The 25232-nt window shown below is 42.0% G+C and overlaps 1 protein-coding gene across 4 annotated transcripts in view; it reads left to right on the top strand.

Annotated features, from left to right (window-relative positions):
- LOC134070012 (uncharacterized) overlaps positions 1-25232 on the top strand; it is a 274775-nt gene that overhangs the window by 204154 nt on the left and 45389 nt on the right. For all 4 annotated transcript variants that reach the window (XM_062526196.1, XM_062526198.1, XM_062526197.1 and 1 more), the window contains 5 exons: positions 13957-14864; positions 16450-16711; positions 17804-17956; positions 18899-20821; positions 22647-22820. In XM_062526196.1, the coding sequence (XP_062382180.1) occupies positions 13957-14864; positions 16450-16711; positions 17804-17956; positions 18899-20821; positions 22647-22820 (3420 nt within the window). The remainder of the gene's footprint in view (positions 1-13956; positions 14865-16449; positions 16712-17803; positions 17957-18898; positions 20822-22646; positions 22821-25232) is intronic.

The following is a 25232-nucleotide window of genomic DNA, read 5'->3' on the forward strand; positions in this document are numbered from 1 at the left end:
ACGTGGGCGAAGTGTTTCGCCGATTCTGATTCTGAAGGAGAATATCTGACTTTGGGAGATGACGGTCGGTCGTTTAGGAAGCCTGATAGCCACGTTGCGCAACGTGGAGATGCTAGGCAACACGAGGCAAATGCACAAGCACAAACACAGACATAGACGCACAAACACACACAGACACACACACGACTTTTTGCCCAACATAGATGAGAGTATTCATGGATGTTAGACGTGGCAGGAGTGGTAAGAATAGCGCAGGGATCAGCGTTAGTGTTCACTCGTTTTACCACGCCGGTCACAGTGCCTCCGTGCCCGGTAGTGTTTACCAAAGCACAACACACACACGAGTTCATCTCTGCTCCCAGAGTCTTTCAACCCGTTGCTAAATGTAAGCGGAGGCAGAGGCAGAGCCACTCGCGGTTGCGGTGTCAATTCATGGGTTTCATCAGGTCCCTTTCCACAGGTGTATAAAATCAAGCATTGATTATCAATGCAGACTGCATGGTGCTTGATTACTACACCTGTGGAAAGGGACCTGATGAAACCCATGAATAGGAGAGGTGGGCGTGGGAGAGGCTTGATGTGTATGTGTAAGTGTAAGTGATGTGTAGGAACAAATTTGAAATCATTCTGTCTTTTTTCCACTTTGCCTATAATGATGACTCTGTCGAGAGGGGCCAGCCAGGTTATGATAGGCTGTTCAAGGTGCGCCCAATCATTGACCTGTTTTACTGTTTACATGAGTTTTGCAGTTTGGCAATAGTTCTGAGGGCACCTCAATATTGGTCTTATTGTATCTGTGCTTTGCTTTGCAATTACATGTTGCACACTCTATACTACAAATGTTTATGTGGATAGATGGGCACTGATTAGGCCTCTGCAGCTAAAAAACAGTTACTGTTATTATTATTATCATATTATAATGATTATAATGATTATAATGATAATAATAGTGAAGAAGAGAAGAAAAAAGAAAAGAAAAATGTCCTCCAATAGATGGGGTGGTGGTGGAGAGAGAGAGAAAAAAAAGACTTCTTTTCCGTTTTTGTGTTTGAGTGTTGTGGTATAGTAATAGTTCTAGTTTACCACTGTTGGCTTACAATTCACTTTTTCCTGTTCATTTCATATGTGGACAGCATAACAAATAGATGGAGAGGTTGAATTTGATGAAATAAGTTCAACTCTCTTTCAAAATATCAGGTATTTCCTGAAAATTACAAAATCCAACATGGCCGCCGCCATATGACGTCATACTATGCAAATTAGACGAGCAAATTTATTCTCAACATAAACTTTAGGTTATTCCTAACATTTGTCTCATTTACACTTTTTCTTCATCTCTAACCATTTTCCAGCCAGAGCATTCTGAAATTTAGATATCAAAATCTAGTATTTTTCAAAATAAAACCCGGCGCCCAAAGGGTTAAGAGATACGTGAAGTAGGCTAATTATATTATCCTTCATTCGGTTTTGGTTTTAGGAAAGTAGTCACGCATAGTTCAAGGATATCCGTTTTCGTTGAATAAAATGAATGTTCAAAAAATTAACAACTCAAAGAAAATATTGCTGGGATCATAGAAAAGATAAGTGTCTTGCAATGTTAACTTCTATGATTTGGTGAGCACTAGGCTACTGTATGCGTGAGCTAACTGGATAGTTACCTAGATGGAACTCTCTCAACGTGGAAAAGTTTGCCAATAGGCTGTGTAGCTTTTTTCGGAAATTGAATTAAACACTAGGCCTAAATGAACTAAATTCCATAGCCTAGCCTACTGTAGGTAGGTTACCGTGGCATTGTGCTCACTTTTTCCTCGGTTGGAAATGTTAAATTGGCTGCTTATAGCTTAACTTATGGTGTAGTTTGGTAGCCTATATCTGTTATATCCAATGAGTGACACCCAGCGCTCAACATAACACTTCACGGCATTCTCCTGATAACGTTAGTGGAATAGCCTAGATTTAATGTGAACGTGTAGGCCTACATATAAAGACGCACATGATACAGCGCACGTTTTGGGGTGAAAATGTTGCGCCCTTTAAAAGCAGGTGTAGCCTTATCCGAATCATGGTTAAATCCATCAATTGGACAACAGAATTAGTAAGGTAAAGTTTTGTTTCATATTAGCCTACCAGCTTGTATCAAAAGCAGGCTCGGATGAAGCTGGGAAGAATTAAACACGCGGTTACCACACCGTAGTATCAACCGTGATAATAATGATATTCGAAATGAACACGGTAATTGTTATCGTCAACATTTTTATCATGGTTTACCGTCACACCGGTAATCGTTACATCCCTAGATTGTATGTAGGCCTACTTAGCTACTTATTGATAATTAATATGCTAGCTTTGCTTACCTTCGAGCAGACGTAACCTCCAAGCAGTTTTGTACAGGTGTCTTTCAACACTGGTCTTCACGGTAAAATGTCATTTTAGGTAGGTAACTAAGTTAGATACACTTAATTTTGTTTCTTTACGAATCCGCCGTCTTAGTGTGTAGAGAGATTAATGTTAAATGCCACATACATGATGTAAGAGGGTGATAAGGTGTCGTTCTGATATGGAAAGTTATGAATCTTTGAGACATTTAGCTGTGGTTGAGGTCTCCCACACTGCTTAACCCATTGTCGGCATCTTTCCACATGGGTTTTGGGCTTTGGAAAGGCGAAAAAACGCCCCCACCCTCTAAACTTTCGGGGTATCTGGTTTATGACTTTCTCGTGCCATAGGCGCATCATTGCACCGTCTTGCTGAATTCGCAATGTTTGACGGACGTCCTTCTACTTAGTTACCGTTGCTGAGCTAGGATTGGACAATGGCCGTTCGAGGGCGGGGTTTTGCGAACGGTCAATTGTGATAAGATAATCATAATGATGATTTGATGGGGGATGGGGTGAGGTATGTTTAGGTGGGCCCTATGACCCCAAAGTCTGCCATGATTGGGCCTCAACTTAAAGAAGTTTGAGGCTGCGTTAAGGGGCATTCACATACATCGCTACTCGCCCATCGCTCCTCGCTTCTCGCCGAAATTCTACTCGCTGGCAGAAAAAAAATAACTGCTGCCGACGTCGGTTGCCATGGCTCCCCGCTAGTTTACTTCACTGCAAACATGTCCGTTAACTGTCAATCATCTCTATTCTACATTCTGATATGGTACTCGCTTCACTCGCATCGCTGGAAGTTAAAATTATTTTAACTCCGTACCCGCCCACATCGCATCGCTAGTCCTCGCATCGCCTGTCCTGGCCACATTCAGCTAGAACACATTCACTTTACATTGACAGTTCTCGCTCAGAGATGGGCGAGTAGCGACGTATGTGAATGCAGCTTTAGTGTTTCTCAAAGCCTACAGAGGCTAGCGGGTCTATTATATGTATTTGTTTCGAGATAACCCATCGAATTTTACTCAGTGGCCTTTGTGCCCCTATTTTGTGGCCTTGGTGCCCCTATAAAAAAAAGAAGGTGAAGGCCAAATGGCCTTGCCCCTAAAATGACGAAATTCCTACCCTTGTGGTAGCCATCTGAATGGAATGCCTTAGTCGGCACGGCATAGATGCTTGGAAAACGACTCAAAGCTCAAAGACTAGACTAGACTAATCGTTATAATATTTTCTATGTTTCAAATCACTTGATCGCAGATGTAACAGAACCCTCACCAATTTGAGTTGACAGTGGGAACCGGATAGCTGCAAACTGTAGCCTCGTCTTTGTTGCCTTCATGATTTCCTTTTACATAAATTGGCATCACTACTATTCATTATTTGCCTTTTCTCTCCATCTCAGAAGATAACAGATAACGTTACAGATGGTACGGGTTGAGAATGCACCTTCTCCCGCGGGACTCCCGAAGAGATCTAAGGCTAAGGCAATGTACCCAAACAACCACCAGGTGGCAGAAAGTTTCAACCCACATGCATTTAATGATGAAGACCGCATACCCGTCAATAGTCGACTCCTTAATCTCATTTAATCATTAAAATGAAGGTGATGACTGGCGAAATTAATCAAACGACGTTTCAATAAACCATGGTTGAAATGAATGAAAATGGTTATAGAAAATCGCCTACAGCCTAACGCCGACACAGCTGATTCTTTGATTGATTCTAAGCTGTGTTGATGTAGGGGATGGGTAAACTGGCACGCTACAAACATGCTACCAATCAAATGTAATATTAGTAGGACTAGCCTACTTAGACACTTTAGTCATAGGCAACGTTGCCATGTTAATTTGGGCTAGAAGTGCTTGCTTGTGGTGACGCTCCTGTCCGCTGCTTCTCCCTAATTGTGTTTGGCAAATTTGTCAACAATCAGCTTAAATGTCAAATCATTTTTATTTCTCTTTGTCGCCATGGTAGGCTATTGGGGGAAACGAGATGGTCAGTCCTCGTATTTTTGCTTCACGTTTCGTTATAAGAAATATATAAGTAATAGTTAAAGTCTTCTTCCGTATTGAACAGATACGGGACGCTCTTTGTTCCGTTTTTTTAAGGAACTACTCAATGCACACACACTACAATGAAAAACACACAAAGAAAACACTAAACATATAGCCTACAACCTAATGACACTTTAATGCAGCGTTTCTCAAACTATGGGCCGCGAAACGTGGAGACTGCTGCTGGTCCGCGAGACATGGAGTGAAATTAGGTCTGGTGCTTCATCTGATAATTTGCTGCGCAACTGACCAAGCAACCGCGGACCGACAGAATTTATTGTTTTTACAAAGTGCCATTATCATTGCCATATTCTCTTAAAACATAGGCTATATATTTGAAAACGAGTCGATTAAAGGTTTCTAATGGTGTTTCTATAATATGATAAAAGCAGAGATTGAGATGTGTGTTTGGAACAGTTTTTCAAATCCCCCGGGGGGTATTTAGACTCCAGGGTGTTAAGCACTCATTCACAACTGTCCCATCGCTAAATGCTCTCTTGTGTTGCGTGATCACACAAGTATACCTGTCGTAGTGTGCTTTTAATTTGATAGGCCTAATTATTATCTCCGCCAAGAGTTTTCATCGGGGCTCAGTGTGAAAGGAACAGGTCAACCCCGCGATTAGGGGTGTGTGACTGATGACTTATTTGGCAAGGCTATCATTAGGCTTACTATGCATAGCTGTAGGCAGCTATGAGGCCACTGAGATCTGGACCTCATCGGTTTTGAGAGCTGGAAATACAGATGGTACGGGTTGAGAATGCTCCTTTCTTTCCCGCACATCGGGACTCCCGAAGCATCGGGACTTTAATTAAAACTGCAACCGCAAGGGGGCAACATAAGACCGCCTTAATAAAAGGAAGGTTCGGCTCATACCGGAAAACACGGAAAAACCCGAAGACACCGCGCTGGTGACAAGCGGAGAAAAGAGACATCACGCTCGGCATGTCAGATTGCAGTTTCAGAGTTTTCGAATGTTTTACAGCGTACCTCACAGCTGGCTCTCTCACTCGACGTAGCCTATAACTCAGTCAGTCCAGCAGAGATGCCAGAGCAACGTTTTGGTCAATGGAGAGGGAGAGAAATGCTCCGCATATCCGTCTCATTTAATCCGTCTCATTTAATCATTAAAATGAAGGTGATGACTGGCGAAATTATAATCAAACGACGTTTCAATAAACCATTGTTGAAATTAATGAAAATGGTTTTAGAAGCCTTCAATTCAACCTGAAAGACTCGATATAGGCAACCTTAGATTAATTCATTAATTCATTACGGTTACAAGACCGCATTTCCGTGAATAGGCTATTATTGTCAAGGCGAAGACGAAAGAGATGGACAAGATGGACATTTAGGCTACATTTATGTTAGGAATACTTAGAAATGTGTAGGCCTATAGGCTATTTTAAAACGGAGGCATGTTCATTTTAACCGGCGACGCTGGGTAGCTTACCCAGCACTTTATCACAGATTTTGTCCCCACCACTTTTGACAACTGAAAATAAAACGTATTTAACAGAAATATCTTTAATAGGCCTACATGCCTATCATGTCACTTTACTTATAACCGTAGGCTACATGATTGGAGAAGATCGCGCATTTTGTAACATTATAACAATGGATGGTCAGATATGCGATAGGGCAGTGAGGGTGATTCATTGTAACCATCGACTAGTAGGCCTAGCTCCGCAAAAGAAGTTTCTAGCAACTTAGAATATATGGATCTCGTTATGCATGTTCATGTTGATTCAGAGATAGACATAGACTACCGTGGGCTACTGTGCGTCAATATAACAGCATTTTATCATGTGGTGAATTAATGACTAACGTAATATCCATTCATTCAGATGCACAAGACAAGAAGCAGAAATAGTAGCGATTTATTCTTTTCCTCTTGCGATCGTGGGTTGCACTGTTACACCCCACTACACAGCAACATACTACCAAGAAGGCAAAAACTAAGTAACAGGAACACACTAAAAGGCGGGAGTAAATCCATAGTAATCCATAGTAAACTAAGGAGTGAAGCTGCCAATGTGGCTGTGCCCGCGAAGTTTTTATGTCATGATCCCGAGCCCTAGTGTCAGGAAGTGTCTGTCGAGAGAGAGGGGGGAGGGAGGCAATCGTCCAATGCCGCATACAGGTAGGCTATAATGTCTAGTGAACTGGTTAGACAAGTGTGGGGGAGGGGGAATGATCGCACAAGACAATTGCTCTTCATGAAATGGGTAGTCTCACAGACGTTTGTCGATGTTTAAACGTAGCCTACTACATCACTTGCGAAATCGGACGTGGCACATAGAATTATTAGGCTACTGGATTTAATATAGCATAGACTTTGTTCATCCTATATTAGCCTATATTAAAATGTAATGTGCTGCGGGGAAGCATTGGGGAAGTCAGTTTAAGTTGTCCTGTAACAATTTGCCTCTTATTATAAGAGTATGCAGCCACTACGCACATAATAGTCTAGGTTACGGGCGGATGCGAGCAACCCCATGCAAAAGAAGGCCTTAAGTTAACGGACTGAAGGCCTGTTTACATGTCAAACATGCATTAAATCTAAGAAACGAAAAACACAAATATCATGTATTGTGTCGTAAACAGTTAATGACTTCGTGGCCACTATGCGCAACTGCATCGCGCAGTGAGCTGAAGGATAAGGAGGACCGACACTTATTAACACAAAGCTTTGTAAAGCACTAACAACCACCCCTCAAAGTTCATTGTCCATAAGTCCAAACAATAAGTATAAAAATCCGACAATCCAAAACGATAATGAGATCTCCCAGAAACGAAAAACAAGTTTGTTGAGTAGCCTAGTCCTTCCAACAATCTCAGCTTTTGCGTTTGTTAGATAAAAGGCATTCTGTCCTGCTGTATTCCAATGAGAGAAAATCATCCACAAGGTAGGCTAAGGGTCACGGTAATGCAGCATGCAGGAATCTATATAGGCCTACGCACAAAACGAATGAATGGATTATATCGGCCAAAACGAATGAATGGGTTGGGAGAGTCGTCTGGCTGTGTCAGCAGACTGCAGTCGGTCTCGAGGGGTTAAATAGCGCACGTACTTGAATTTTAATCTGAAGAAGACAAAATCAAATCAAAAAAGAAGGATTTCAAGTGTGCGAACCTTTTTCCATTTTTTTTATGATTTAGCCTACTCTTGTTCTGCACCTTGACCGGGGATGTGCACAAACTTTTTTACTACACTTGAATTTTAAACCAACTCTTCTCTAGCCTATATCCTATAAAAGAAGGATTTCAAGTGTGCGAACCTTTTTCCATTTTTTTTATGATTTAGCCTACTCTTGTTCTGCCCCTTGACCGGGGATGTGCACAAACTTTTTTACTACACTTGAATTTTAAACCAACTCTTCTCTAGCCTATATCCTATAGCCATACTTTAATAATCAGATGTTATGCTCATTTTTGTAGGCTACACCTCACCGGCAAGCACGCACGCAAATGCTGCTTTTGCACATCTACAATATTGGCCAGGCTATATAGAATAGGCTTTTAGGACTGTATTTTGCCTTCGTGCAACTTTAGTTGTGCTCAATCTAAATTATTGTCAGTAAGGATAGGTCATATTACCAAATGGCGAACCTCGAAAATTATTTAGGATATAGAGCCGTGTCCATTACGCATGCAGTTATTTTTTAGGCTATTGTTTTATTTGAGTGTTTTTGTCTACCATGGCAAACATAGTTGAAACGTTCGCTCTAAACTTAAGTATTTCCAATCGGCTTTCACAAAACCGATGAGGTCCAGATCTCAGTGGCCTCATAGCTGCCTACAGCCATGCATAGTAAGCCTAATGATAGCCTAATAGTTATGACATTAATAGCCTATTAATGACCTCATGTCGGAATGGCACGTTGTTTGAAAAAGAAAAAGTTAAATAGGCCTAGGCCTACCGCCGAGTGGGGATATGTCGGAATGAACAGCGGATACCAGCTGGGTTGTAAAACATTACTGTATTCGTTGATCTTATCGATGCAGTCCTTGCGGCCACTTCTCCCCATCGTAGGAAACTTTCTGTTTAGTGTTGACAACACAAAGGCCTTCACGTTGTGTGGCAGTGCTTGCTTGCCCTTCGATCCATCCCAGTTGGTGGTTTTGCACCTGTCCCTGAGTTATAGTCTATATGAGTAAGCGCTTATATGCTCTAACCGCATAATAAAAGAAGCACCTGCAGCAGTGCTTATGGCAAGGCTATTAACACCTGTCACTGAGCTATGGACAAGCAGTTATGCTCGAAAATTATCATAATAACAGACACACCTAATTGTATGTCTCTATGTTTAAACACATCAAATTAGGAAGCATTTCCGCCGCAACGTTTGCTTTCTTTTTCTGTCGGTCCGCGGTTGCTTGGTCAATTGCGCAGCAAATTATCAGATCACCGGACCTAATTTCACCCCATGTCTCGCGGACCAGCAGCAGTCTCCACGTTTCGCGGCCCATAGTTTGAGAAACGCTGCATTAAAGTGTCATTAGGTTGTAGGCTATATGTTTGGTGATTTCTTTGTGTGTTTTTCATTGTAGTGTGTGTGCATTGAGTAGTTCCTTAAAATACGGAACAAAGAGCGTCCCGTAGCCTATCTGTTCAATACGGAAGAAGACTAACTATTACTTATATATTTCTTATAACGAAACGCGAAGAAAAAATACGAGGACTGACCATCTCGTTTCTCCGCGTTTCCCCCAATACCATGGCGACAAAGAGAAATAAATATGATTTGACATTTAAGCTGATTGCTGACAAATTTGCCACACAATTCGGGAGAAGCAGCGGACAGGAGCGCCACCACAAGCAAGCACTTCTAGCCCAAATTAACATGGCAACGTTGCCTATGACTAAAGTGTCTAAGTAGGCTAGTCCTACTAATATTACATTTGATTGGTAGCATGTTTGTAGCGCGCCAGTTTACCCATCCCCTACATCAAAACAGCTTAGAATCAATCAAAGAATCAGCTGTGTCGGCGTTAGGCTGTAGGCGATTTTCTATAACCATTTTCATTCATTTCAACAATGGTTCATTGAAACGTTGTTTGAATAATTTCGCCAGTCATCACCTTCATTGTAATGATTAGCCTAAATGAGATTAAGGAGTCGACTATTGACGGATATGCGGTCTTCATCATTTTGAAATGCGGGATGAAACTTTCTGCCACCTGGTGGTTGTTTGGGTACATTGCCTTAGGCTCGAAAAAAATCGGCTTGACGGCCTGCGGGATCTCTTCGGGAGTCCCGCGGGAGAAGGTGCATTCTCAACCCGTACCCACTGTACATGTGTTTGCTAAATATCGGTATGCCATGGTAGACAAAAACACTCAAATAAAACAATAGCCTAAAAAATAACAGTAGTGCGTAATGGACACGGCTCTATATCCTAAATAATTTTCTAGGTTCGCCATTTGGTAATATGACCTATCCTTACTGACAATAATTTAGATTGAGTACAACTAAAGTTGCACGAAGGCAAAATACTGTCCTAAGCCTATTATATATAGCCTGGCCAATCAGCCTATATTGTAGATGTGCAAAACCAGCATTTGCATGCGTGCTTGCCGGTGAGGTGTAGCCTACAAAAATGAGCATAACATCTGATTATTAAAGTATGGCTGTAGGATATAGGCTACTGGTAAGAGAAGAGCTGGTTTAAAATTCAAGTGTAGTAAAAAAGTTTGTGCACATCCCCGGTCAAGGTGCAGAACAAGAGTAGGCTAAATCATAAAAATTGGAAAAAGGTTCGCACACTTGAAATCCTTCTTTTTTGATTTTATTTTCTTTTCTTTAGCACAAAGGAATGACATTTCGACTGTGTGGTCTTCTTCAGATTAAAATTCAAGTAACGTGCGCTATTTAACCCCTCGAGACCGACTGTATTGCAGTCTGCTGACACAGCCAGGTGACGCTCCCAACCCAGAGAGAGAGAAAATTGACGGCCGTCTGTGAGATCCATTTCATGAAGAGCAATTGTCTTGTGCGATCATTCCCCCTCCCCCACACTCGTCTAACCAGTTCACTACATTATAGCCTACCTATATGCGGCATGAGAACGACTGCTACCTTCCCCCCTTCTCTCCGACAGACACTTGAGCCCGACTCTATTTACATGTAAAAATGTGTGAGTGTGCGCTGAACCACAAATTCACATATTAACTTTTCTTTTCAGCAGACATGGCAAACCTAAAAAAAATCGCAAAACTGAGAAAATCTTTCATTTTTTAAATAAAATGATGCCTTATGGCTTGAAGGGTTTCGGAGAGGTTCGTTAAGTGAGTTTAGAACCCCGGTCGCTGGCGTACGGTGCATATGCCTTAACCAGTTGCGCCATTCGCGGCATGAGCTTGAAAACTATGTTACATGTCTAACTTGTTAGTTATTAATTCACCACATGATAAAATGCTGTCATATAGCTTGACGCACAGCAGCCTACGGTAGTCTATGTCTATATCTGAATCAACATGAACATGCATACGATACATAAGTTGCTAGAAACTTATTTTGCGGAGCTAGGCCTACTAGTCGATGGTTACAATGAATCACCCTCACTGCCCTATCGCATATCTGACCATCCATTGTTACAATGTTACAAAATGCGCGATCTTCTCCATGCATGTAGCCTAGGGTTATAAGTAAAGTGACAAGCATAGGCATGTATTAAAGATATTTCTGTTAAATACATTTTATTTTCAGTTGTCAAAAGTGGTGGGGACAAAATCTGTGATAACAAGTGCTGGGTACATGTAGGCTACCCAGCGTCGCCGGTTAAAATGAACATGCCTCCGTTTTAAAATAGCCTATACACATTTCTAAGTATTCCTAGCATGTAAATGTAGCCTACATGTCCATCTTGTCCATCTCTTTCGTCTTCGCCTTGACAATAATAGCCTATTCACGGAAATGCGGTCTTGTAACCGTAATGAATTAATGAATTAATCTAAGGTTGCCTATCGAGTCTTTCAGGTTGAATTGAAGGCTATTTCCTTCTGATAGACCTATAGGCGATTTTCTAAGATAATTTTCATTAATTTCAACAATGGTTTATTGAAACGTCGTTTGATTAATTTCGCCAGTCATCACCTTCATTTTAATGATTAAATGAGACGGATATGCAGAGCATTTCTCTCCCTCTCCATTGACCAAAACGTTGCTCTGCCATCTCTGCTGGACTGACTGAGTTATAGGCTACATTGCGTGAGAGAGCTGTGAGGTAGGCTGTAAAACATTCGAAAACTCTGCAACTGCAAACTGACATGGTGAGCGTCATGTCTCTTTTCTCCACTTGTCACCAGCGCGGTGTCTTCGGGTTTTTCCGTGTTTTTCGGCAGGAGCCGAACCTTCATGTTATTAGGGCGGTCTTATGTTGCCCCCTTGCGGTTGCAGTTTTAATTACAAAGTCCCGAACCTTCCGGATTCCCTATGTGCGGGAAAGAAAGGAGCATTCTCAACCCGTACCATCTGTACGTTTATCCTACATGGCACTAGCCTACAAGCTGTGTTGATCCGCTTCACATCCGAACTCTCGTGTTAGGCAACGATAGAGCTCCTCAATTGCGGCACGAGTGAATGGTTGACTCGAACTAGCTGAAAGGAAAGGAAACTAAACGTTTTCCAAATTAGGAAATATTTCTTAATTGTGTGTGGTCAGATAAAGAGGCCTGCAATTGGGTTAATTTACCGTAATTTCCCAACTATTAGCCGCGGCTTATACATTGCTTTTGCTAAATTTCTTCAGCTATGAGGTTAATACACGGGGACAGTTAACATAGTATTAATATGCTTTTGTTTCTTTTAACTCGCATAAAACACTGTCCTGCGGCTTAAACACAATGCGGCTTATATGCGGGAAATGACTGTAGTAATGTGAGCGCTGATTGAATGTGTGCGCGTCTGCGCAAGTGAAACCGAACATTAGATAGATAGATAGATAGATAGATAGATGGATAGGCCTAGATAGAAAGCTATCCAAAGAGAAATTACAAAATTACATTCATGAGGAAATACGTCAGATTACGGAACTATAATAGAGACGCAGTCTAACTCAATAAAACTTGTTTGCATAATGCTAATCATCCTCACCGTTGTCAAACTCTCGAATGAAACATAAAGTGTTATTTCAATCTGCTGCATGTGTTAATGGCAATTTTGAACTATGACAAATAGTTTGTTAGTTCATGCTTGTCTTTTTCGAAGTGCAGAGCCTTGAGAACATTTTCAGAGTGCCAGACTGAATTTACAAACGAAAAAACAAAACAATAAAAGAGTTGTAGTGTTGCAGTCTGTAGGTGACTGGGCTACTAGGGATTTCTGTTGCCATTTCCGAAAGCTCGCAAAGTATTTTTTCTCTAGCTTACATTTCAGTTAAAACTATATGGGGCTGGACCACTTAGAGGTTGCTTCCTGGCCGCCTATTGAATGAATAGAGCTGGACTACAGTATCAATCACACCGCAGCAATGCTACAGCGGACTGTACTGCCACCTCGTGGCGGTAAGTTGTAATACAGCTGTAATACATTTCACGCAGAACGTGAATTAGGCAATGCGTGAGGGAAACGGCCATTCTTAAGTAACGCCTACTGTATATGTTTTAAAAGAGAATGGTTGCTCTGGGTGCTGCATGCTACGGTCACACACACACACACACACACACACACACACACACATAATTACACACACAGACACATACCTACACACACACACACACACCAGCACACACACACACACACACGTACATAAAAAAAATACACAAACACATGCACAAAACACGCCCACACGCATGCACACACACACCCTCACACACACACACACACACACACACACACACACACACACACACACAGATGCACAGTACACACACACACCTACACACACCTCACACACACACACACACACACACACACCTCACACACACACACAGATGCACAGTGCACACACACACATTTGAGTATGTTTTGTGAGATGACAAGTGAGTGTGTGTGTAATGTACTATAGCCTGTGTGGGTGCATTTCTGTGTGCCCGTGTGTGTGTGTTTTCATGTGTGTATATGTGTGTATGTGCATGTTCTGTGTGTATTCTGTGTGTGTTCTGTTTCTTTCTCTCTCTCCTTCTGTGTCTGTGTACTGTATTATCTGTCTGTGTCATCTCTTTCTCTCTCTGTGTGTGTGTGTGTGTGTGTGTGTGTGTGTGCATGTGTGTGGTATATGTTATTACATTATTGGCAAATTATTACATTATTGTCTTTGTTGCAATAAAGTTATTCTGTTATTGGTCATTATTACGTTATTGGACGTTCTTACATTATCGGCTGCTACAAGGTCAATGGATATCACTTCACCAACTCCTGTTGAAGACATGACCTGATTTGAGGGAGAATTGTGTCATTGTGCTGTTTTTTCTGTGTTCAATTCAAACTGTGTGTGTGTGTGTGTGTCTGTGTGTGTGTGTGTGTGTGTGTGTGTGTGTGTGTGTCTGTGTGTGTGTGTGTGTGTGCGTTTGTGTTAAAGGGAGGATCACCATAATGATGCCCCACAGAGGAGCTGTGAATCCTGTGCTCAAGTTCCAGACTCCAGCCACTGGGTCCTGGTGAAACCTGAAGTCTCCACAGAGGAGAGCGTCTCCACCTACAGCCTGAGTTCTCCTGCAGGGAGCTATGAGTGCCCAGAGTCTGGTCTGCGCTGGACGTGTGCTGGTTCAGTCACCCTGCAGTACCACTTCACTGATTGGCATGTCTTTGCTGAAGAGCTGGCCCACATGCAGTTCGGACCTGCTGGTCCTCTGATGGACATCAAGCTCATGTCAGGAGAGCTGGAGGAGATCCACCTGCCACATTTCCTCTGTTTGGGGGGTTCAGAGGCATATGTGCGTGATGCTGTGAGGGTCTTGCATGGGCGGGAGAGTGGAGTGTGTATGGAGGTGTTTGAGCTGACCAGACACCATGCCAGGCTTGTCCAACCCTCCTTCTCTCTGTTTGGGGTGGTGTGTCACCTGAGGGATCTGTTTTCTCCTAAAGTCCACTGTGAGCTGCTGCTCTTCTGCACCTGCACCGCTCCCCTGGTTCTCCACACCTACCTGGTGCCCAACGACCCAGCTCACATCCAGGCCATCCACCTGGCGGAGAATCGAAATGGTGTGAGAATCCGCATGTCCGCTGTTGGACCACTCTGGCTGAATGACAGCGTCCATGTGAGGACATCGTGTCCATCGGAGATCCATCCTACGGAGATGAACCTGTTGCCGCTCTCCACTGGTAACTTCTGTGAGGTGGTCATGGAGCAGCCAGAGGAGGAGTTTGATATGGAGGTCATCAGCTCTCAGCACACAGAGCCCATCTGGAGATCCAAGATCCGCAGACGCGACTACTGGCAGCCCAGCAGGATCCCAGGACAGGGCAGCAGCCAGGAGACTGACACAGGTACATACATGCACACACACGCACGCACACAGACACAAACACTCTCACACTGTCTGTTGTGTCATCACTGTCTTTGTCTAGCTGCACTATATGTTGCTTGAAAACATAGGTAACGCTTTAGAATAACATGCGCTTATTACTGTAGCTATTAACAGTGCATAATAAGCAATTAACAATTATTTACTAACAATTAGTTAACTGTTGTTATCCTTTAATAACATTAACTACCTGTTAACATACAGCTTGTAAGTGTTAATAAGCAGGCTTTTAAGTTACATACAAGCATATTTGTTAACAGTTAAACGTGCAGCTTGTAAGTGTTAACAAGCAGCTTGTTAATGGTGAAAAAGCCATTTCTTACCTACTTGTAAATTCTGCAGGCCCCCCAATCTAAAGCGAGAACCATGTAACTAACAGTTATCAGGCCTAACGTTCTATCTTTAGACAACTAGATTGGTTAAGCTGTGAGAAATGCACCTTCAAAATCGTTGCAGCTAGTGGTAATCAAACCTGGGCTACCTGCGTCGCACTGTGTGCTGTAGCCAACTGAGCTACGTTTTTATTAACTTGCACTGTGCAGTTGTTTTACTTGTTTCTATTTTCCGCTGATGTTCTATATCATACCAATTACCCTTTTTACAAATGTTTCTGATGGTGTTTCAGTTCAGTGAATGCATTAAAACAGTCCCGCAGTCTACGTGTAAAGCAAAGATCATAGCGCGCTACGCTCCGCTCTAGAATCTTTGCTGTAGATATTTAGTTACCTAGCAACCGAGGCTTAAACGACAAGTTGTCTTCCAAATATAGCGCTTTATGGTCTTTGCTTTACACGTAGACTGCGGACAAACTGACTGTTTTAATGCATTCACTGAACTGAAACACCATCAGAAACATATTTGTAAAAAGGGTAATTGGTATGATATAGAACATCAGCGGAAAATAGAAACAAGTAAAACAACTGCACATTATATGTTTATAGCAAGGTAGCTCAGTTGGCTGCAGCACACAGTTCGACGCAGGTGGCCCGGGTTCGATTCCCATTAACTGTAACAATTTTGAAGGTGCATTTCTCACTGCTTAACCGATCTAGTTATCTAAAGATAGAACGTCAGGCCTGATAACTGTTAGTTTCATGGTTCTCGCTTTAGATTGGGTGGCTGCAGAATTTACTACAAGTAGGTAAGAAATGGCTTTTCCACCATTAACAAGCTCCTTGTTATCACTTACAAGCTGCACGTTAACTGTTAACAAACATGCTTGTAAGTAACTCACTGTAAAAGGCTGCTTATTAACACTAACAAGCTGTATGTTAACAGTTAGTTAATGTTAAGGATAACAGCAGTTAACTAACTGTTAGTAAATAATTGTTAGCTGCTTATTATGCACTGTTAATAGCTAATAAGCACATGTTATTCTAAAGCGTTACCAAAACGTACACTGTAATTGCTGAAACAAATTACTATAAGTTTTTTTTTTTTTTTTTTTTTTTAATAATTGGCAATAAAGTATCTTGAACCTTGAACACACACACACACACACAGATGGTTCCACAGGTGGTCTGACACACTCTCTCTCTTATGACCAGAGCGGCTGTTCCAGATGCGGCCCGGCCTCATCAGTGGAGTGTCCAGCGGTGTCCTGAGGAGCATGCTGGACCGACTCCAGGCCCACAGGCCTCCTGTGCTGAACGGCAGGGAGGCTGAAGAGGTCCTGCAGAGGAGCCAGGTGCTGCAGGACCAGGTGAGCTGCCTGGTGGACATGGTGCACAGGAAGGGAGATACAGCATGCAGCACCATGCTGGCCCTGCTGGAGGAACTGGACCCCCACCTTTATGGAGCGCTCATTCAGTGCGTGTCTTACTCTTTCATTTTTCAAGTAGGATCTGAATGTCTGTGCATTAGTGGCTCCCTGGGATGAGTGTATGATGATGAAATGCAGTGTGTGGGAGATGCAGTGGTTTATTTGTGTGTGTCTGTGTGTGTGTGTGTGTGTTGTATAATTACAGGTATAGCATGTGAGTGTGAATCATCAGATCATGTCAAGTTTATGTATGTATGTCAGTGGCTGTGAAGAGCATGTGCAGGGCCGGATTAACCAATGCCCAGGGGCTCGTCTTGCAGATCTTTTTTTTTTGCCATAACACTGCTTCACTGTAAACTTTCAGCACTGTACGAACTTTGTTATTATTGCATAAGTTGGTGGACTCTGTTTTGCATTTAGTGACTTGTCAATTGGGGGTTACCAATGAAATCGGTGTATCTGATATAGGCGGGCCAAGGGAGAGCTAAACTTATGACGACAACGCTGCATTATTCAAGTCAATAAACATTGGTCATAGTGTTATCCAACTGCATCGAAGTCCGGAATTTGTCAGAGTAAACATTGGTCATACTGTTGTTCTTTTGCATCCAGTGAGATTTTCAAATGCATGCTTGGTGTCGCCCCTCGAGTTGGGCCATTACATTATTTGTGGCCAGACCCTTAATCTGAAAGATTACCAGGGTCTGGATTTTTCCAGGCTATTAACCAGGAGGGACACACCAATAACTATAGGCTTGCAACTTAAATGTAATTGCTCACAGGAACGCCCTCTGTTCGCTTGTTGGTCGGAGATGCTCTTGCTGGAGTAAACGAAGGTGGATCAAGCTATTCCAGGCAGAGTACTGTAGGGAAAAGCGGAAGTACATAGACAGCCGGAGTCAGGCTACAGTTAATGTTATTAGTATGATTTTGTTTTTTGTTTGCACTGTGATACCCTGATACTAGAGAAACTATTGTGAGTCTGATCACACAACTACAGATTTCTGTGTGGAAAGATAACCCATGATGACTGAGTGTCTGCTTGTGTGTCATAAGCCTTGATGTGTGTGTGTTTTATAGTGTGTCAACTGTAGAAACAGATATGAATGTTAACACATTAATAATCATTTGTATTTAAGAATGGGTTTAGGTCGTACCTTCCTAGAGGAGAGTCCAGCAGCAGCAGCAGCAGCCTCTGCTAGCAGCTCCCACTCAGATGCTGAAGAGCTGCACCTCAGAGACCAAGTCCAGCAGGACCCAGGAGAACAGCTGCCCTCTCTGGACACTCACACGTGAGTCTGGTGGACTATGGCACACACCCAGTCTCTCTCTCTCTAGCTCTATTTCTTGTTAAATATACACGGTAAAGTTGTTGGGAAAGCTCTACAGAGAAGCCTGTAAGCGTAAAATGAGAAAACAGTGAATATATCGTCAAACCTGCATAGTTCCTCCTTAAGTGTAGTGGAGAATTTGCGCAGGCTGAAATGCATGTAGTTGTGCACTTTTTTGACTTGCGCACCCTTACGCACATGGACAAATTCCCCCTTCATAGCCTACAATGTGTCTCCCCACATTCTGAAGTAGTGGCCACAGCTACAAAATGAAGAGTAAACACTGTGGAAGAAAGTTTTAAATGTTTTAAAGAGGCTTCATCAACATAACAATATGTGAAGTGAGGCAGGATGGGCCATAATGACCTCTGACTAGTTTTAGTTTTTCGTAAATTGAGCGCCAGCTAGCGGGGGAGGATAGACTTCAGCAGGATTATATGAAAGCATTATGCGCCTGACCTATTTCTGATACCATGGCACCATTATTTTACCTTGTCGGGACACCAATCTAAAATCAGCGTAAAGGAAACACTGCAATCTTAGGACACAAACCCAACAAACCCAGCTTTCAAGAAGGACTGCCTGAAGTCATGTACAGCTTTTTTGGAAACTGCTTTGTCAAGGATGTACTGTAGCGAAGCTTTTTTATCTGCCAGCCCCCTGTAAATAATTTATCCATGTGCATTTCCACATGTTTACATTATGTTGCTGTTGAGAAATGACATTACAGTAAGAGCAGTAGTCTTTTTAACATTTTATTTCTTTAATATTATTCAGTATTCAACACTTATATAACATGAATGAATTCATATACATTCTGAATCTAACAGAACTATTGTAGGAATATTGTGATAATATTTTGTTAACAACAGAGGTGTATTTGTGATTCTATCATTAATCCAGATGGACACCAACACAGGTCCATGAGAAATTCCGATCTGCACTGAAGAGCAAGTTTCAGCATCTGGTTGAGGGAGTACCTAATCAGGGAGAAACCAGACTCCTCCATGAGATCTACTTCACAGCAGAAGAAGGAGGGCTCAATGATGAACATGAGATCACACAGATAGATAGAGCATCCAGGAGAGAAGCAGCACAAGGCAAACTAATGACATGCAGTAACATCTTTAAACCCTTATTGGATGATGATCGGTTTAATGACCCTGATATATCTGATGAGCCTGATGATATATCTGATGAGTCTGATAATGCATCTCATGAATCTGATGATACTTCTGATGAGTCTGATGATACTTCTGATGAGTCTGATACATCTGATCAATATGATGAAGCTTCTGATGAATCTGATCACAGACAACACAAACCCATCAGAACAGTGCTGACAAAGGGAGTGGCTGGCATTGGGAAAACAGTCTGTGTGCAGAGGTTATGCCTGGACTGGGCTGGAGGACAAACCCATCAGGATGTTGACTTCATATTTCCTCTTCCTTTGCGAGAGTTAAACCTGATGATGGACAAGCAACTTAGTCTGATGGAGCTTATTCAACACTTTTTTCCAGAAATAAAAGATTATGAAATCTTTGCCAGCTCAAAGCACAAAGTCATGTTCATCTTTGATGGTCTGGATGAGTGTCGACTTCCTCTAGATTTCCGTTCCAACCTGATATGTTCTGATGTGACAGAGCCAGCCTCAGTGGATGTGCTGCTGACAAATCTCATCAAGAAGAATCTGCTTCCCACTGCTCTCCTCTGGATCACCACTCGACCAGCAGCAGCCAATCAGATCCCTCCTGAGTGTGTGGATCGGATGACAGAAATAAGGGGATTCAGTAATTCACAGAAAGAAGAATACTTCAGGATGAGGATCAGTGACAAGGATCTAGCCAGCAGAACCATCACACACCTGAAGTCATCCAGGAGCCTCTACATCATGTGCCACATTCCCGTCTTCTGCTGGACTTTAGCCACAGTGGTAGAGAGAGCATCAGCTGTATCAGACACGCTAGAAATGCCAAGAACTCTCACTCAAATGTACTCTCACTTCCTGATCATACAGACTTGCCTCAAAGCACAGAAGTACAGAAAAGAGACGATTTTCAAACTGGGGAAACTGGCTTTCCAACAGCTGGAGAAGGGCAATCTGATCTTCTATGACGAAGACTTGAGAGAATGTGGCATTGATGTCACAGAAGCATCAGTGTACTCAGGAGTGTGTACTCAGATCTTCAGAGAGGAGTCTGGGCTGTACCAGGGGAAGGTGTTCAGCTTTGCGCATCTGAGCATTCAAGAGTTTCTTGCAGCTTTATATGTGTTCCTCTGCTTCAGAAACAGAGAGGAACCTCAAACCTCTCAGTCTCAGCTCTCTGTTTTGTTCAGGGCTGCTACACTGCATGAGCTACACAAGACTGCAGTGGACCTGACCTTACAGAGTGAGAACGGACATCTGGACTTTTTCCTCCGCTTCCTTTTGGGTCTCTCATTGGAGTCCAATCAGAATCTCTTAAAGCACCTACTGACCCAGACAAGAAGCCAACCACAGAACTTGGAGCAAACAGTCCAGTATATCAAACAGAAGATTAGAGCACTGCATAATTACTACAGAATAAACAACTTGTTCTGTTGTCTGAATGAGCTGAATCACCATGCTGTAGTGGAGGTCATTGACATGAGCTCAGGAACTCTGTATGTGGACATGCTCATGCCAGGAGAATGGAAGGCTAAGAGATTAATGTTTAAGGTCCCAGAAAAGGAGCTAGTTGAGTTTGACCTGAATAAGTACATAAAGACGCCAGAGACTGATCAGACTGAACTCCTCTGTCCAGATACAATTCTGAAGAGGCTTGTGCCAGTGATCACGTCAGCGCTGTAAGTAAACCTAAATATGTGACATGTGCTGTTTATGTAATGAAGTGACAGCTTAGTAAATTTCTCGCAATATGGCAAAGCACAGCATTGGCTTTCTGCACAAAATAAATTCTTAGTCTCAGTATTATCACTGTACATCCAGCCCCCTATGACCAGAGGCAGAACTACTACAGTGGCACTGGATGACATCTGACACCATAATCACATCGTAGTTTCATTTGTGAAGTTTTGAAGAAAACACCATGCAAGTGCCAAAATCTAGTTCTTAGACCAATGAAACAGGAGAGGAGAGAAAGCAGATTATATCCATTATGTTTTGTTCTCCGTGAAGCTTCAGTCTGAACTCTACTCTTCAAAACCTTTATCACGTCGTAAGTAGTGTCAGGAACAGAAAATTGCTACATGAAATCGCACATCACTGTGGCCCTTTTATCACATGAACATGTGGAGCATCCACCCACCTATGCCTGACACCTCAGAATATCTGTTCCTGCCATTAGCTTGGCATTGTCCTCTTCTAAATTGAGACTAAAGGTAGATTAAGTAAAAACTGCATAGTTCTCCTTTAATTAAAGTTAGATTGTTTTTCTGTTATATTGCTGTCAGAGGAAACTAATCACCTCTGTCAATCTAGCCAGTTAAGTCTGACGTCACAGGCCAATAGCTTTTTTCTCCAAAATAAGTATACAGCATGCAGTATATTATAGGACTGCTCAATTATGACAAAAAAATGTTCAATTTTTAATTGAATTTGAAATACTAGGGCAGTGCCCGTGCAAGCAATATTTTCCAAGAAACATGTTACCCTATGACGTTGATGCAGGTAGATCATGTTAGATTGGTGATGATGTAGAATCAGGCCCGTGCAGTTAGAGCTTTTTACTGTCTTTGCAAAGTAAAAAAGTGAAGGGGAAAGGCGTTTGAGTGGCAGCTAATGGCAATATTAGACACATTACATACCCGTGCGTTTTTGCTGTTGTTGGGATTATTATTATTTATAGCCTAAAGTTAACCGCATGACCATGGCCATATGCCAGTGCTATGAACTCGGAGTGATGTTTGAATGAATGATATGCCCGTAGCCGATGTCCAGATAGAGTCAAGAGCCGCTGTTTTAAATGCAAATTTTAACAGAATGCTACCGACGTGTGTGTCGGCCTGATCAGGCAACAGAAGCGCTAGGCAACCGCGGTTGTTGATTAGTAGCCTAGCCTAACCTATGCAACGTTACGTGACTGTAACAGCCTGCTTACCAACATGGGTGCATGTGTGTCGGACTCAGCTTGTTTATCCAACATGAACATTTTGAAACGGCCCGTTGGTTATATGAGACATCTTAATTTCCATGAATAGCAACACGTGAGTTTGTTAGCGACATTTTTTTCTATGCTGGACCGGAGTAAGCCAGAGTGAGAATTGGGGAGTGGAGTGTGGAAGGCAGGGGAATTGTGGGATTGCGGTAGAGTTGTATTTCGCTTAATTTAACGTTATCTTTGTCATTTTTTTGTCCATAAACAACCAAACTTTGCACTGCACTCACGCATGTCCTTAGCAAGACCTGTGTCAAATTTGAGGTCAGTCGGATGAGCGGTTCGAGAGTTATGCGTGCCACAGACAGACAGACAGAATGACACACAGACAGATGTTCCTTGCATTAATAGATAGATAATTCAACAAATTACATGCAAAAAGATAAAGCACATGACAACTCAAGACAAAAGAAGATTATAATTAATTATGTGTTTCATAGTCAGAGGTATAGTATGCAAGTATAATGATCAGATAGTCCTATGTATATATGTCATCATGTGTTATATTTCTCCAGGTTGGCGTCTCATTCCCTCACAAAGAAGAGCTGTGTTGCAATAGCGTCAGCTGCCAGATCAAACTCCTGCAATTTGAAGGAGCTGGATCTGAGTTACAATGAGCTTCATGATGCAGGAGTTGAGCATCTCTCAAAGCTCCTCAAGAATTCCCACTGTAAACTTGAAAACCTGAAGTGAGTGTGGACATTCAGCAACATAATTTTTGGGTAACACTTCATATTAAGACACATATTCACCATTAGTTAGCTGCTTTCTTACATGTGTATTAGTAGCATACTAACCATTTGTTAGTCATTATAAGTCACTAATTAAAGGAAAACTATGCAGGATTGGCGATTTCATCGCCGGTTTCGCTTTCACTTTTCGTTTTCGCTCATTTTATGCTTGCATATTTCTCTGCAGAGCTTCCCCTACAGCTTTAGCGTGTATATTTTACAAAACTCCTCAATCGGTCTGTCTGCCGTGCCTTTTCATGAGACTTTACATGACACTTCCTGGAGTAGAGCATGGGTGCGTGCCCGAGGACTCCTGAAGTTGCAAGCGTGGTTCTACCGCTACAGACCACTAGGGCGGCCGAAAATAACATTGTTCGACCGGTAATGACTCATTTAATCATATACTGTATAACAGTATGGAACGAATTGATTAACTGAAAAACGTTGCATAGTATACCTTTAATACCTTATTCTGCAAGACCTTATTCTACCCTTACTAAACTCTTAATTAAGAATTCCCCCTATGTAAACTCCTAATTACCCCTTATTCATAGTTATTAAGTAAGTTGTTGCATATGAATATGACTTAAATATGCATGGGTCAGTATGGGGCTTGTAAGGTGACAGTACCACAAGAACAGTTATTCACCCCTTATAATACTTATCAAAGATGGTCTATTCAAATTGAACTAAACACTAAACCACAAGTGCTAATAGTGTACAAATAACTAATAATTAAGTCTTTGTAATGGCAAATATGTTCCCTATTCTTAAGTTGGATTTTTGTTCACAATTAATTCACAATTAATTTGACACTATACTGTGTCACACTAACGCCGCCTTCACACTTACACTTCGTAATACGCAGTGCTCTCCCGTCGGACGTCGGACTCGACCGTTGGAAGTGTCGGAATCTTTTTGAGTTTGGGAGTTAAATATACAATAGTGCTATTTTATTTTTAAACTAATGGTCTAACTGCCCTAATAAATTAAGAAACCATGTAAGACAGTGACATGACAAAAAACTTCGTTTGGAAATATTTATTTATTTTACACCCACCGTTCATTTTATTTTTCACAAGATGGTCTTGTGCACCACTAAGGATCATACACTTTCCTTTTTGATGACTTTTGTTATAAACTTTATTGTTTAAAAGCATGTAATATGATATTATAAAAGATAGATATTCAATTTGTTTATCAGTGCCATAGCAACGGTAACTTCCGTCGGATAGGAACCGTCCGTTGCTGTTGTACCAAGGGGGCAGGCATATTCCCGGAAGTAGAAACATGAAATGAGCTGGTGATCAACGCTCTGCTAACTCCCTTGGACGGCCATAGATTTCAGATTTTTTTGCGATCCCATAACTTGATGTAACATGTGCCCTTTGTCTCCCTTATAGCTTCTGTGTATTCTATATAGGGTATCGAAGGCAAAATTAATTCACTTCTTCCCCGTATATTACGTTGGTTTCCCGTAAATAAGTATTTTAGCATGTCTGTTGTAGGGAAGCTAACGTTCGCCCGTAATGTTTGGATAAGAAGCTGAGTGAGCCTGCACTAAAACCATGACGGAGAGTCATTCGCAAGATCAGTGAAAATGCGTGTAGCCTACGGTAGCCTACTGTTTGATATGGTAAAGCATTACCTAGAGGCAAGTACACATAATAATAATAATATAAAAAAACGAACGTTAACAATTTCAGAGGTATTCGATCTATCAGACGAGTTACAGCAGGCTAACGTCACGAACTGAGTACGAGTCTGCCCAGTACGACGGATAGTAAACGGAATTTTGTTTCAGCCCCCTTCCATCGAGAACAACGGAGTCTGTTTTTCCATTTCTTTTAGGTCTATGTGTTGTACGAGTTCAATTTTTTTTAACGCATGCTGATGACCAACGGACCCGATTTTTTTCGTACCCCACTGTTCGAACCCATTCGTATGCGGTCTGCGATTCTCCATAGGAAACTAATGACTTCTGGTCATTTAGCAGCCGTATCTACGGTGCAAGTGTGAAGGCAGCGTAAATGAGAACTCTGGTGAGAGCCAATCTTTAGCTCTGCTGTTTGAGGTCATTCGGAAAGAGTAAAGTGCTGTCCGTAGGGGAACGAACAGAAAATTTGATACAACATACAGTAGACCAAATAGCAAACCCACAACTAATACTAACTGAATGGGGCATAGGTAAATTAAACTGAAAGTGAGTCTGCCCCGTTCTGTTAGCTGCCTGTTAACTATAGATCTTTGTTGAATCAAATTTTCTCATTCTGAGCCTGTGACCTCAAACAGCAGAGCTATAGATTGATTCACACTGGATGTCTTTTTTACCATGTGAACTTAAAAAGACTTTTGATTACTTGCAGGAGC

This window comes from Sardina pilchardus, chromosome 22, assembly GCF_963854185.1.
Source record: "Sardina pilchardus chromosome 22, fSarPil1.1, whole genome shotgun sequence".
NCBI classification, from domain to species: Eukaryota; Metazoa; Chordata; class Actinopteri; order Clupeiformes; family Clupeidae; genus Sardina; species Sardina pilchardus.